Below are 14,659 nucleotides of genomic sequence, written 5' to 3'. Positions count from 1 at the left end.
GTTCCAACAAAAAGTCAAGGCTCCGCTCCAAATGTATTTAGCTCAGGTTCCCATCTACGTTCGACTGTCCCGGTTCGGATAGAACTTCTCCTCGATTCAATTCGACAAACGATATCGTCTGCACCGCAACTCTTCATTGTTGTGTCCTTCGGAGCACCGCCATGGCCGCCCCAGCTAAGGTTGAGAAGACGGAGGAGGAGTGGAGAGCCGTCCTCTCCCCCGAGCAGTTCCGCATCATCCGCCAGAAGGGCACCGAGTAATTCTCAATCTCCCCTCTCTCCCTCTCCCTCTTCGCGTTGCCCTTTCTTGAAGATCTTTTGAATTTGGTTTTTTAGTAGATTGCCGATTGCCATGGTCGAGAAGGAAATAGGAGCTCGCTGACCTTCTTCCCATGGGGATTAATGATGCAGTAGGAATGGATATGGAAATCAGAACGATGAATTATGTCATTTCCTCTCGCGTAGCTGTTCCGAGAACTATGGAGATTCGATTTGGCTCTGTTCGAGTCCGAGCCGAGCTTCTTCGCAGTGTTAAAAGCTTATTTATGAGATAGTTGAGCTCCAGTCGGGTTTGGGCCTTGAGCACGATGCCCTGGCAAAGCCTGAGCTATGAGAAGAAGACGTGCTTTTTCATTCTCTGCAATTGAACTATCTCAGAGAGTGCTAGTTCGGGTTCGTATTTGCGGGGTCAAATCTAATCTCGGTGTTGCTGACCTTGGTATTATGTTGTTGGACTTGGACAGGATGCGAGGAACTGGAGAGTACAACAAGTTATATGAAGAGGGGATCTATAACTGCGCAGGGTGCGGGACGCCTCTCTACAAGTCCACCACCAAGTTTGATTCCGGCTGCGGTTGGCCTGCCTTCTACGAAGGTTTCCCCGGTGCTATAAACCGCTCCGTGAGTTCCTTTCTTCTTCATCTGGCATTCATAAATCATAGCAAGTTGACCTTTTCGGTGCATTATATTGCGGGCTCTGCTTGTATCAATTCAACCGAAAATCTGGAGAGCATGATGAGAATTCATGGTAACTTTTTAATGCTTGCTTGTGCTCATTTCTATTTTTGAAACTGAGGAGAAATCTGTTGTTTCATATTTCCGTGGTCCCAAAATTGAGACTGGAACCTGAAGAATCCTCTTTTAAGCATGACCCGAATCTTTTTCATCGAATTCGACGCCAAGATCTCTTCTTTGGAACACGAACCTTTCCGTAATATAAATGCATCTCAGAAATTGTTGTAAATCTCTTCTACCGTCATAACTCAGCACGGATCATTTTTGTTTCTCTTGCAGCCTGATCCAGATGGTCGGAGAACTGAGATAACCTGTGCAGCTTGCGGTGGCCACTTGGGCCATGTGTTCAAGGGCGAGGGCTTTCCCACGCCAACCGATGAGCGCCATTGCGTGAACAGTGTCTCCATCAAGTTCGCGTCCGAGAAGTGAGCCTCTATAGCATCAATCAACCCATTGTGTCTCCAAAACAGTTCAAGGAGTGTAATTTGAGGTTCATTAGGACTCGATAGCCTTTATAGTTTGTAGCCGGTACTCTGAATCTGCAATGCCGAATAAAATGTCTCTCATAGATTGCCATTCAGTCTCACGAACACGAAGCTCCTTGTTTTCTTCGATAAAAGCGACATGAAAGGAAAATGAAAGCGAGAATTCATTGTAGATTTTGAGAGAATGATCCCAAAGAAGGAAAGGAAAGCCTTACAGGTCCAGAAAACATTGTTTGAGCACATCATTACAATGACCATATGCAGGCTCCACCATTCAACCTCGAGCCAGATGCGATTCAATCGCTTCATCTTCCGTCGATAGATTAAGATTGGTCGTGCACATATTGTAACTATGGCAATGACTAGTTTGATTAATATTCAAGGTCTCTCTCCCAGTGGTTGCTTGAACCAATCGACTTTTCGCGAGTTTCCAGCATAATCACGAGCATGGCCGCCCGAAAGACAAGGACTGCCTCCATCACGAACTTCTCCAATCGAATCCCGACACAGACAAAGATCCAAAACCTTGAGGTTTATAATTCTCTTCCAGCTTGTTCAACTCATATGAACAACGTGAGCTCTTAAAACAACTTCAAATCCGAAATCTGGAGAGCTAAAATTCCAGATTAAAAGGGCTCTCGTTCAACCGGAGAAAACGAAAATACAATTTGTTGATATCCAAACAGAAAAGAACATCTTAAATCAATCCATATATATATATATATATATATATTAAAGCAAACTATTTGCCTGTTTCTCACGCAGCCACCTCCCAAAGTTGAAACACGGAGAGTTCATATCATGAAATTACAATCCCTCTCACGAAGCCATTTCGTCATCCTATATATTCCTTCTCGTGAAGCCACTTAGTCACCTTAATTATGTAAATATTATATACAGTGGAATATTTGATATTCGATGAAATATATAATGGATTCTACATATTAACAAGTGAAGATAACATAAAAACTTACATTATAGAAATAAATATATGATTTTGATATAACAAAATAGTGTAATTTTTATATTAGCGTGTATATATATATATATATATGCATTTGATACATTATAATATATTCCTATATATATTCTTATAATGTAAGTAATTTATTCAGTAAAGTATATCAAATTTCTTATTTGGACTTAATTATCGGCAATTTTTATATTTAATATCATACCGTCTAATTAATCTGAATCTTATATAAATGGTAAAAAAAATTAAAAATATATATAATAGTGTATGTATAAATTTAAGTTTCATTTATGTAAATATTATTATGAAATCTTACATATTATATTTTCTTTTATTGAATTTAGTTGATTTTTTGACAAGCAACAATCCGTAAATTCATGATTAAAGGTCGTTTTTCCTATCTATATTTCACTAAAAATAGAAAAAAAAAACTTAAAATTTTCCATATAGCATCCAATTTTTTGTCCATCCCTGCCATTTATGTTGTAATATTATATTGTCTATAAAACACCTCCTAAAATCATTAATCTAATCCAATTTCAAGTATGTATAAAACAAAAATGAATCTAAATGATTCGTATATAATTTTCTAGAACACCTATTCTATATTTATATACTTTTAGCATTTCCTCCTTTCTAGTGTAAACACTTCAAACATGTCCCCTATTTTTAACTTTTCAATTTCTTCTCGAAATACCTTTTTATTTTCAAAATTTGCCCTAATGTTTCTTATATTTTTATTTACAATCCATCGTGTCGTGATTATTTTTCCTTTCTTCTTCGCATAATTCTCAATTAATTTTCTTGTCTCAATCTTCCATCTATGCATTTTCAAATCAACTTTGAGAAAAGCATACCATATTTATTCCAATTTTTGCTGAATAAGGAGCACAAGATCACTGATTGAGATGATGAGTAAGGAGCATGAGAACGAGGGAGTGGACAAGAAAATAAAAAAATTATTCTGCTTCTTTTTATTATATATAGGCTTAAATGCCAACTTTGATGGATTATTTACGCAGCATATAGCTCTAACTATGATGTATGCTTCAAATTGAAATCCGTTCCACGAATAATCGCTTAAAATCCACTTATACCATATTTTTTGAATTGTAGTAGCATTTCGCTGGACTGAATCGAACCCTCCCCTCAATTCAAATCATCAACCCATCTCGTTTCCCCCACACTCTGGTGTTGTCTCAGTCGGAGCACTGCCATGGCTGCCCCAGCTAAGGAGGAGCGGCGATGTGATATAGGAACACGGATATGGGGATTAGCCGGTTCTCCGTTGTTAGCTATTCCAGAGAACTATCGATCCGGTCCTGTTCGCGTCCCAGCCCGGATTCTTTGCTTTTGCAGTCTTAAAAAACTTTATCTGATGATGATAGGTGTAGTCGAGCCGCGTGCGGCCTGAGGTGATCGATGCCCGCAAGGCCTGAATGATATGAGAGGAGAAGACATGCTTTTGATTCTTTGCAATTGAACTCTCTCGGCGGGTTCGTACTTGTGGGATAATCTCTGTGTTGCTGACCTTGGTATTTATGTTGTTGGATCTTGGACAGGACCGAAGAGCTGGAGAGTACAAGAAGTTCTACCGAGAGGGGGATCTATAATTGCGCAGGGTGCGGGTAAATGGACATCAAAATCGTCCGATGATGATGCTCTCAAAGAAAAGATTGAAGCAGCATTCAAATTCACTGCAGTTACGAGAAGAACGAAGGAGGAGGAAGGGAAGGCCTTCCAAGTCCAGAAACCATTGTTCAAGCACATCATTACAATGAATTTATGCAGGCTTCCATCATTCAACCTCAAAGTCAGACGCGATTCAATTGCTTCCTCTTCTCTGGAACGATGAAGATTGGTCGTACAGAAATCATAAGCTGCGCTAATGACCGGTTTTCAAAGTCTCCCTACGGGTGCTTGAACCAATCCGGCTTCTCGCAAGTTTCCAGCAGAATCACGAGCATGACCACCGCAAGACAAGGATCACCGCATCACAAACTTCTTTAATTGAATGCCGACATAGACAAAGATCCAGACCTTGAGGTATGTAGTCTCTTCCAGCATGTTCAAGTCATATGAACAACAGGAGATTAAACAACATCAAAATCCGAAATCTGGAAAATAAAGGATTCCAGCTTGAAAGGGCTCTCGTTCAACCGGAGAAACGGAAAATCCAATGTGTCGATATCTAAATTGAAAAAAGAAAAAAAGGAAATCAATACTCAAACAATTCATTATGAACTTCCTCCGCCATTTTTTCTCCTCTCATTGCATGTCTTGAGAGCTTGAACTTCTGCAAAATTCAATCACCGCCCAGAATCAGAACATTCTTAAAATAAATAAATAAAAAAATAAAAAAGGCATAACTTTTAAGGTTTATCAATCGACATTTCCAGCTCCCGGACCATTGTTTTTCCAGAAGCAACAGATATTTGAGCAATAGAAGAAGTCAATAATGAAATTTCCACATACCCTTCTGACAGGATTTCCAATTCCTGTTGGAATTTACGAGACATTCCTGAAAATCAGAAGACAGGGGGGTTTAGGGTTTTAGGGACAACAACACGACGAGAACAAACAAGTTCAGAGACTGTCAATCGAGCAATAAATAAATGGATTACCTGCAAGGACAGGTAGAGAGAGGAGCACTGCTGGAGCTGCTTCACGCTCTCGTCATCGTCGTCGGCGTCGTCTCGGTGGAGTGATGCCGATGGCTCGGGTGGTTGCTGCGGCGGTGGGGCCATTGTGTTGTGTGGGGTTATTGATATTGGCCTCGACTCGGGGGGAGGATTCTCTCCTTCTCCTGGTTGGGATGCATCCCTTGTCTGTTTGTCAATAAGCCCAAATAGGCCCAAAATTAGTCAATGCTTATGACATTTCTTGATTTATTTATTTTTTCTTATTTATAACCACTATACAGAAATAAATACTCTTTAAATTCCTAATTTATGTACCCAAAGAGAGAAAAGAGTTAATATATTATTATGTTAGCAAAGAGAAAAAAAAAAAACAATGAAGCAAGTAATGAAAGAAACTGCAAGTAGATGTGTATCACGATATCTTAGATCGAACAATTTATTAATTTATTGCAGATAAAGAAGTTTGAGAAATATTCGGACGGCATATTCGGACCAAGGTTCTAAAATGATGACGAGAAACATGCTGAATGAGACTCCGCGAAAATGAATATATATCTCCATTGTCACTCCTATGGCTATTGTACAATGTCTAGCGGCCCAAAAGATGTGGTCACCGAGCCTGAGGGTCCTCAAACTTTGGAGGAAAGTGTATTGTTCTGCCTCTTCTACTCTACATTGATGATACCTAATTTATGGACCATGACTTCGTCGTGGCATTAGATCCATTGCGCATTTGACGAAATGAATTTATGCTTCTTTTTAATATTTAATCGGCTGACTTTTACTTAAGAGCAACTATTTGGAGAAAATATCTAGCGAATGAGTTGGAAAATTGATACTATTATAAATTATTTTAATAGGATAAGAAAGTGAATCTATTAACAAATAGTATGAGTTTATATGCATGGTAGAATGTTATAATGATTATTTCTTAACGAGTCACCCAATATTAAGATGTTGCGTAGAAAAAAAAAGTATAAATACTTAGAAATTTTTTACATGGAAATTACGTAAATTTTTAAGCCCTAAATTTTCTGGTAGACGAGAGTTGAGCTATGAAATAATGTATTTTTGTTAAAGGAAGGCTATTCAGGTTATATTAATTGATCTTATTTAGTGTTTCAAATAAATGAAAAATCTGTAAGTTTTCAAATAAGTTATGAAATTTGAGGAGTGAAATCAGTAAAAGGAATTAAATGGATTGCCAAAGTTCCTTTATCATTTTTTAGAAATTAAGATTTTATGGCAATTGCACTGAATGGTCACACCATTTTCCAATTATATTTGGCAGGAAAGAGACATTAATTTGCAGTGCGTCACATGAAAAACATGCATTCCTCCTTTCTAGAAAAGGGAAAAACAATTTTCTTGTAATAATGGTTACGAATTCGGGATAGGTGACACGAAAAATATGAAAATTACAATAACTAAAATGATTCATCCGATAGGCAAATACTAAAAATGAAGAGCATAATTATTTACATAGACTAAAATCATCTTCTCTAGTTCACCCAAAAGAAGGGGAAAAAAAATCACCTACTGAACCAAGTTCCATTTCATCGTACCGTCTTAATCTTATTACATTGTTAAAGGACGAATGCATAAAAAAAAGAATAAATTGCACCGGTGGTCCAAAAAGTTTTACAAATATTTCAATGTGACACAAATTTTTTTTTTTGCTATTTGATGATACAAGATGTTTCGAAATTGTTTCAGTATAATACAAACCGTCATCTCGCTATTGACGCCGTCAAATCGACGTTGATGGTGCAAAATCAGTTTTTGTGAGACATTACATGATAGTGCAAAATGTTTTGAAGTCGTAACTTAATAGTACAAAATATTTTAAGTAAGTTATATTATGGTGCAAAATTCATACTGAACCAAGTTCCATTTCATCGTACCGTCTTATTCTTATTACATTGTTAAAGGACGAATGCATAAAAAAAAATCCATACAATTTTATTTTTATTTTTATAATTCATCCACAAAAATAAAGAAAATCTCAATCACCACCATAGTTGGAAATTCAATTGTAGCCAACCAGTATAATGCTTTGGTTAGCAATTACAGTTTGCAAATCATTTAACATCTAGGACAAAAACAATAAATCCAAATAAATAATTAACTATTTGGTTAATTAAGTTGTCATATATATATAAAAAAAATTATATTTTTGTATTTATATTTTTTGCCCAAATTTTTTGTGTATATATAATTAGGCAAACCTAGGAATTTGGAACACAGACAGACCGATCTTTGCAGCTTCATCATCATCATCATCATCATCATCATCACCGGCAAAACGCAGATATATATAATCACCCTATTCCTCCTCACAAGAAGAACGAACTTCACAACAAAAATCCCAAATAAAAAAAGGAATTCAACAAATACATAAATTCTCCCTCCTTTTTTTTTTTTCTCTCCATTGTGTTGAGATTATTAATCGTATACTCTCTTCCGGGCACAAATTTTTCATACACACTGCTACGATTCGGTGCTCCGATTGCGTCATTCCGATCTTTGTGAATCTCCCACACTCTCTCTGGGATCTCTGATTACACTGTTGCCGGGTGGGTTCTGATTTTCTTGGATTCTTTCTGATTCATTTCTGTTCATCTGCGGATTGTTGATCGGCGTTGAATTTGTATTTTCCATTTTCTTTTTGTATTTTCTTTTTGTTTTGTTTTCTGGGTGCTGTTGATTTCCTGCTTATTTTCGGCTGGGTTGGTTTTCTTGTTGGGTTGATTTGATTTTTTCTGGGTATTCATTTCTTGGTTTGAGTTCTGTGTTCTCTCTGTCTGTCATTTCTTGGTTAATCGAATGAAGGGCAGGAATGGATTGCTTGTTCCTGCTCAAATGCTATGGTTTGTTGTTCTTCGATTCGCGATTGCTTGATTGGTTTGTGCGCGTCGGTCGTCGGTGAGCTGTTATTAATCAGCAGGAAGATGTTTAGTCTGTGAATTTTCGGCGAATTTCTCGAAGCAGTAAATGGGCATTTTTCTGAGGCTGTGGGTTGAGCTGTTGATGATTGACTGACAAGGTGAATTTGTCAGTTCTCTGAAAGGTTCTGCTCTGGTGCCGCTCGTGAGATGGCGTCAATGGCCGCAAAGAGTTGCAATGTCAGTGTCAATACTACTAGCCTAGTGTCTCCTTCAGTGCTTGTCCAGGAGAAAGCCAGTCGGAATAAGAGAAAATACCGGGCGGATCCTCCTCTAAGCGACCTGAATAGAGTCATCCCTTTACCTCAGAGTGATTCTTCCATTTATGAGTTCTCCGCTGAGAAGTTTGAGATTCCACCGGCTCAGGGTCAGGCCCAGAGTAGTTCCTTTGACTTGTCTAAGGTTCATCAAGAACTCAATCCTGACAGCTTGAAGCTCGATCTTGGGCTGCCGAGCTCATCCGAAGTCCGGCCTGGGACTAGTCAACAGCCAAGGGAAGAGGTTGCTGATGTTGATGAAGGTCAGGAAGCAGATTGGAGTGATCCTGAAGAAACCGAACTAGAAAAGCTTGCACTGAGCAGCTTAGACACAATCTTCAAGAGTGCGATTAAGAAGCTTGTCTCGTGTGGGTATTCCGAGGAGGTTGCTTTAAGGGCTGTGCTGAGGTTGGGTCTCTGTTATGGTCCTAAAGACATGGTGACAAATATCGTTGAGAATACCTTACCATTCCTGAGGAGCATTCAGGGGATGGTGGACCCTGCCCCAAGGGATCACCACCAACACCATTTCGGGGACTTACAGCAGTTGGAGAAGTATGTTTTAGCTGAGATGGTCTGTGTATTGAGAGAAGTGCGGCCATTCTTCAGTGTGGGGGATGCTATGTGGTGCTTGCTCATATGTGACATGAATGTATCTCATGCTTGTGCAATGGACGGAGACTCTTTCAGTGGTTTTAATGGTGAAGGGGACTCGAACAGGACTTCTTCTTCTACTTCTGCTTCTAATCAGTCCAAGGAGAATGGAGATTCTCAGGGTTCAGAGTTTGGTCTTCCAGATGGTTCGGCTCCAATTCCCGCGGTTCCTTGCTCTCATCATCCGCGAGTTGATGAACATCATGGTTCCTCTTCCTCACCCCAAACCAACAGACTAGATGGCGAGGCCAAGAATCTCACTCTTGAGGTGGTTGAAAAGTCATTTAGTTCATCTCATTCTCAGCCTGTGGAAAAGTCTGTGAGCAATAAAAAGGTCCTCTCAAGCATCAACAAGAGAGAATACTTGCTTCGACAGAAGTCTCTCCATCTCGAGAAACACTCTCGGACACATGGGTGTAAAGGGTCTTCGAGAGCGGGAAAGCTCAGTTCCCTTAGTGGGTCATCAGTCTTGGAAAAGAAACCAAAGCCCGTGTCAGATTCTAATTCCATCAGTTTAAAAACTGCTTCCTTGAAGATAACTAAGGCAGTTGGAGTCGATCTATCTCAGGAGAATAGCGCTGGTACTTCATCGACCCTTGCAGGACCCTCGACTCCTGCCTCCTTTAATCCCGAAACAACAGTCAATAGTGTCCCTGAATTGCCAAAAACTAGTACGGGGTCCCCGCCTGTGCTACCTGTTCTTAGTGCCCCACATACATTTTCAGGAACCAATACTGAGCTATCTCTTTCACTAACTGCAACCAGCAACTCTAAATCAATGCCTATTGGCTCCAAAGATGAGGGGCCTAATTGTAACTTTGCAGGAATACCGTATGATAAGTCTGCGGGCCAGTTCATTCCTCGAGACAAGAAGGACGAGACTATTTTAAGTCTAATCCCGAGGATTAAGGAGCTGCAGAATCAGCTAAATGGATGGAATGAGTGGGCCAATCAGAAGGTAATGCAGGCAGCTCGAAGGCTGAGCAAGGATAAGGCCGCACTTAAACTGCTTAGGCAAGAGAAGGAAGAAGTTGAACGGCTCAAGAAGGAGAAGCAGAATCTCGAGGAAAGCACAATAAAGAAACTCTCGGAGATGGAGAACGCTCTGTGCAAGGCCAGTGGACAGGTGGAGCGAGCTAATGCAGCTGTGCGAAGGTTAGAATCAGAGAATGCTGCCCTGAGGCAAGAGATGGAAGTGGCTAAGTTACATGCCACGGAATCAGCTGCTAACTTTCAGGAGGTTTTGAAGAGGGAGAAAAAGACGCTGATGAAGTTTCAGTCATGGGAGAAGCAGAAAGCTCTGATCCAGGAGGAGCTCGCAACCGAGAAGGGAAAGTTGGGGAAGCTGTCACAGGAAGTAGAGCAGGCTAAGAATCATAAGAATCAAATTGAGGTATTTCTTCAATATTTCGACTTGAATTTCTTAGTATCTATTAAGAGTGCTGCTTTGTTTTGAAGTTTAAGATTTTTGATCATAGACTCAACTGTACATGTTAATTGCTCTTAGGGCTTAGGAAATGAGATGCTAAGGCCATACAATAGGATCATTCACGTGAATTATGATTGCATGTGGAGATTGTTAGTGTTAAAAGGAGTTATCTTTCTAGTCAATGTGTTGTTGTCTCTGTGTTACAATGATTCCAAGCTTGAACATCGAGTCTACTGTATTAGAGAAGAAAGCAGGAACTTCATGTACTGAGACCACTTGAAGTGGAGATTGTTATTCCCGAAGTGACCATCTGGGGACCTGATTATTTCAAATGGATGAGGTTTTGGTAGTGTGAGTTACTGACACTTACCAAAATAAGTGACTATTGGTGGGTGCTTTCATTCACATGTGCACTGATGGCAATAAGTTGGCATTTCCTAGAGTCCGATAAGGAGTCTATTGATGGTTTCTGGTTAATGAGTGCAGAAAGGCATTGAGTTTTCATCTAGTAGTTACTCTTTTGCATCGGTGAAAAATCTAAATATCTTACGAGAGGTGAAAGTGAATTCTTGCTCAGTGCAATCAGAGAAGTGTTTCTGATTAGGAAAACATTTTTGTTCCCATATGATTCTTTCATCGTTCATTTTCTGCTCAACCATGTTCTAGTGATATCATGATGTCTCCAGAAAAACGCCCTCATAATGATTTGGTTTAGAATAGGAAACATGGAATTAGACTACGCAATTGCTTTATTATTAAAATCTTAGTATCAGTTCCTTCCTCGGTATTGAAAACAATTGCAGGCTAGGTGGAGACAGGAGAAGAAAGCAAAGGAAGATCTACTGGCACAGGGAACTCTAATCCGAAAAGAACGGGAAGAATCGGAGGCCTTTGCCAAATCCAAGGAGGACATGATCAAGCTTGAAGCAGACAACAACTTCCACTGCTTCAAGGAAGACATCCAGAAGCTCGAGAAGGAGATTTCCGAGTTGAGGCTCAAGACTGACTCCTCGAAAATTGCGGCCCTGAGGAGGGGCATTGTCGATGGCACCTATGCTAGTCGATTTACAGACAGAAAAACTCCACAGGCCCACAAGGAGGACCCCCCTGCTGCTGCCATCGCTCCTGTGTCAGACCTCGTTGCAGACTTCAAGGACTGCTACTGCGTGAAGAGGGAAAGGGAATGCGTGATGTGCCTCTCAGAAGAGACGTGCGTGGTCTTCCTCCCATGTGCCCACCAGGTCGTCTGCAAGACATGCAATGAGCTCCATGAGAGGCAGGGGATGAAGGACTGTCCATCGTGCAGGTGCACCATACAGCGGCGGATCACCGTCCGTTATGCCCCCTCTTGATCAGGAGCCAATCAGGCGGAGTGGAAAGGGATGAGTTTGTGCTGTGATTTTAAAATCGGGAATTCGAGTTGAGTGCCATAAATAATGGTGTGAATCGGACTCCTCATCATCATCGTCCTCCTCTGGAGTTGAATAATGAATGGAATATACAAATATCTTCTCTTCCCATATATATCAAAAGAGTTTTCAAAACTTTCAAGCTCAGTTGTTGAGTAGAGTTCTCTTGTGATGCAGAGGTTGAATGCTTCTTCTGCATTATTTTCATGGCATTGCTCGCTGCTGTGTTCAAAGAGTTTCATTCCTTTGTCTTCTATAACAGCCCACGACCCTCGTCAACTGTTGTCAGTCGATTGTTGTGAGTTCCCCTCCACGTGAATCCCGTAAAGCCCCACGGACAGTAGGGCCAACCTCTTAGACTTTGGTTTTGGGATAATATCTTCATCCCGTTGCCTCCTGTCGGTGTTTTTGCTCTATCGAACTCAACTGCTAGTTCTGGTGTTGCCTAATACATTGACATAACTATCATCAGCACTGTACTTGTCTCGATGACAAGGATGCATGGACTTGTTCTACATACGGAAAACTTGTTAATGCCAAATAACATTAAAAATGATAAACCATATATTAAATCCACTATATTTATAAAGGTCTCTGAAATCGAACAGGTCACAGTCGATTTTTATAAAGGTCTTCCGGGGTCTACTGACACTTTCTGTTGCCAGCTCTATATCCTCCCTCTCTGGTATTCTTAAACTGCAGGTACCCGAGTCTTATAGAGACTCCCTAATAGCTGGTGGTTCATATCTAGAAATCCATAATGCTCTTTTTTTCTATGGATGGATATAAAGCGCCAGGGCCTGATGGATATACTTCTCACTTTTACAAATCATCTTGGGGCTTGATTAAGGATGACTTTCTGGTAGCTGTTCATTATTTCTTTGAGACAAGAAGGCTCTACATTGGTGCCCAAAAAGGACAGCGTAGACCAGATGAAGAATTTCCATCCTATTTCTTGTTGTAACGTTTTTTTATAAATGTATTATCAAGGTCCTTGCAAACAGGTTGAAGAAGGTGCTTCCCCTCATAATCAGTCCGAATCAGTCTGTATTTGTTAAGGGCAGGAGGATCGTGGACAATATTTTGTTGGCCCATGAATTGGTAAGAAGTTATCACGTGATATCTCTCTTCCCTAAGTGTGCAGTGAAAATTGATTTGACGAAGGCTTTCGATACCTTAGATTGGGAATTTTTTGCTAAATACTTTGGAGGCCATGGGTTTTCCTGCCAAGTGTATGGAATGGATTTCAAGTGTGTGTTACTTCTCCATATTTCTCGGTTGCTGTCAATGGTTCTTTAGCGGGTTATTTTATGGGAAGGAGAGGAGTAAGGCAAGGCGATCCGCTCTCTCCCTTTCTCTTCGTGAGTGGCATAGAAGTACTCAATCAGCTATTAAATGAGTCAGCTCGTGGAGGTTCTGTCGAGTTTCATCCAAGATGCAAACCCATTGGTCTTACACGTTTGTGCTCTGCGGACGACTTATTTATCTTCACAGATGGTGTTGATTCTTCCCTTCAGCTATTTTAGATGTCTTGAGGAAGTTTCATACTCTGGCTCAAAGTTAAATCTGGATAAATCTGAATTATTTTGTGGAGGAGGCGCTATGGCTAACCAGGACACTTTGTTATTGCTCACGGGGTTTAAGAATGGGAAGCTACCTGTTAGATACTTGGGTGTACCACTAGTGTTTGGGAAACTATCTTTCAAAGAGTGTTTTGTACTTGCAGATAAGATAGACCAACGAATCAAAGGCTGGACAATGATGCACCTTTAATATGTTGGGAGGATCCAGCTTATAAATTCATTCAATATGGTGAACTATTGGTGCTCGTGCTTCATCCTCCCAAGAAGCTAATCTGGTTAGTCCACCAAAAATGCAGAGCATTCCTATGGAAGGGAACATATCAAATCCAACGAGGAGGCTCAAAGATGAAGTGGGAAGAAGTCAGTCTTCCCAAGAGTGAAGGTGGTTAAGCATTCGAGATCTCAGCACATGGAACAAAGTCTGGGTTGTAAGGACTGTTTGGACTCTACTACTTAACTCGGGTTCTCTTTGGTTTGCTTGGGTGCACAAGTTCCTCATTAAAGACAGGAGTTTCTGGGTACTTAATGCCCTCGGTGATTGCTCATGGAGTTGGAACAAGATATTGCAGCTGAGACCTTTAATAAAACCATTTATCAAGTATAGTATAGGTTCAAGTGAGGTATTTTCTTTTGGCATGACCCATGGCTATTGGACATCCCTCTCTCATATTATTGTTATAGGGGATTTTTATGCTTCCCAACTGTTGGAAAAAACTCGAAGGCAAATTATGTTCTAAAGTCTGGTGGAAGGGAATGGCCTTGGATATCCGATGTCCAAACCGAGGAATTGAAGTTACTAATGTCCACTCTTCAGTTGCAGCAACAAGATAGTATTATTTGGACTGAATCTAGATCTGGATTACTTCTACCTCAGCTTGGAAGCAACTCCGAACAAAAAAAGCAAAGGTTCAATGGAGAAAAGCAATATGGTTCCCGTGAAACATTCCAAGAGCCTCTTTTATTTGTTGGCTCGTTTTGAAAGATAGGCTTGCTACAAAAGAGAGACTACTGGGATGGGGGCTTATAGTAGTGGCTCCAGAATTCGAATTCTAGTTTGGAACTTGAATTTCGGGACCATATGTTCTTTACCTGCCCAGTTACTCAAGCTCTTTGGAAAAGTGTTCTAAGCAGGCTTGGTGTTCACAAATATGTTAAGAATTGGGCATTTGAAGTGGAGTGGGTCTGTTACTTTACAGGTCAGAAGTTTGATTATATTGTGTTGCGTTTATGCTAGACCCGTTATGTTTATCAAATATGGCGGGAAAGGAA

The 14,659-nt window shown here is 40.3% G+C and overlaps 3 protein-coding genes across 4 annotated transcripts; 2 read left to right on the top strand and 1 right to left on the bottom strand.

The window, feature by feature from the left end:
- The first annotated feature begins 86 nt into the window (after positions 1-86).
- On the top strand, positions 87-1,599 carry LOC116192970 (peptide methionine sulfoxide reductase B5-like). Its single transcript, XM_031521686.1, has 3 exons — positions 87-256; positions 743-899; positions 1,293-1,599. Exons 1-3 carry the CDS (start codon positions 162-164, stop codon positions 1,440-1,442), a joined length of 402 nt encoding a protein of 133 aa, XP_031377546.1. The 5' UTR covers positions 87-161; the 3' UTR covers positions 1,443-1,599.
- A 2,495-nt stretch (positions 1,600-4,094) lies between these two features.
- LOC116187478 lies at positions 4,095-5,322 on the bottom strand. Of its 2 annotated transcripts, XM_031516320.1 has the most exons (4): positions 5,096-5,322; positions 4,947-4,992; positions 4,697-4,767; positions 4,095-4,528 (listed from the first exon to the last, which is right to left on the bottom strand). In XM_031516320.1, exons 1-3 carry the CDS (start codon positions 5,216-5,218, stop codon positions 4,709-4,711), a joined length of 228 nt encoding a protein of 75 aa, XP_031372180.1. In that variant the 5' UTR covers positions 5,219-5,322; the 3' UTR covers positions 4,095-4,528; positions 4,697-4,708. The 2 variants fall into 2 exon arrangements, with proteins under 2 accessions (XP_031372180.1, XP_031372104.1); XM_031516244.1 differs by having other exon boundaries at positions 4,128-4,767; positions 5,096-5,318.
- A 2,041-nt stretch (positions 5,323-7,363) lies between these two features.
- LOC116209914 (putative E3 ubiquitin-protein ligase RF298) lies at positions 7,364-11,949 on the top strand. The gene is made up of 3 exons (XM_031543673.1): positions 7,364-7,689; positions 8,173-10,362; positions 11,202-11,949. Exons 2-3 carry the CDS (start codon positions 8,209-8,211, stop codon positions 11,748-11,750), a joined length of 2,703 nt encoding a protein of 900 aa, XP_031399533.1. The 5' UTR covers positions 7,364-7,689; positions 8,173-8,208; the 3' UTR covers positions 11,751-11,949.
- Positions 11,950-14,659: the final 2,710 nt, after the last annotated feature.

The sequence above is a fragment of the Punica granatum genome, chromosome 1 (assembly GCF_007655135.1).
Source record: "Punica granatum isolate Tunisia-2019 chromosome 1, ASM765513v2, whole genome shotgun sequence".
NCBI classification, from domain to species: Eukaryota; Viridiplantae; Streptophyta; class Magnoliopsida; order Myrtales; family Lythraceae; genus Punica; species Punica granatum.
Note: the sequence above shows the minus strand (reverse complement) of the source record. Positions and strands in the feature narration are given on the sequence as shown.

Excerpts from the sequence above, each read along its gene's own strand:
- LOC116209914 (XM_031543673.1), top strand. The coding sequence starts at position 8,209 with ATGGCGTCAATGGCCGCAAAGAGTTGCAATGTCAGTGTCAATACTACT. Across the intron at positions 10,363-11,201 it reads ATCATAAGAATCAAATTGAG|GCTAGGTGGAGACAGGAGAA; the intron begins GTATTTCTTCAA and ends AAACAATTGCAG.
- LOC116187478 (XM_031516320.1), bottom strand. The coding sequence starts at position 5,218 with ATGGCCCCACCGCCGCAGCAACCACCCGAGCCATCGGCATCACTCCAC. Across the intron at positions 4,993-5,095 it reads CTCTCTACCTGTCCTTGCAG|GAATGTCTCGTAAATTCCAA; the intron begins GTAATCCATTTA and ends TCTGATTTTCAG. Across the intron at positions 4,768-4,946 it reads TTGGAAATCCTGTCAGAAGG|AAGTTCAAGCTCTCAAGACA; the intron begins GTATGTGGAAAT and ends TGAATTTTGCAG.
- LOC116192970 (XM_031521686.1), top strand. The coding sequence starts at position 162 with ATGGCCGCCCCAGCTAAGGTTGAGAAGACGGAGGAGGAGTGGAGAGCC. Across the intron at positions 257-742 it reads ATCCGCCAGAAGGGCACCGA|GATGCGAGGAACTGGAGAGT; the intron begins GTAATTCTCAAT and ends GGACTTGGACAG. Across the intron at positions 900-1,292 it reads CCGGTGCTATAAACCGCTCC|CCTGATCCAGATGGTCGGAG; the intron begins GTGAGTTCCTTT and ends TTTCTCTTGCAG.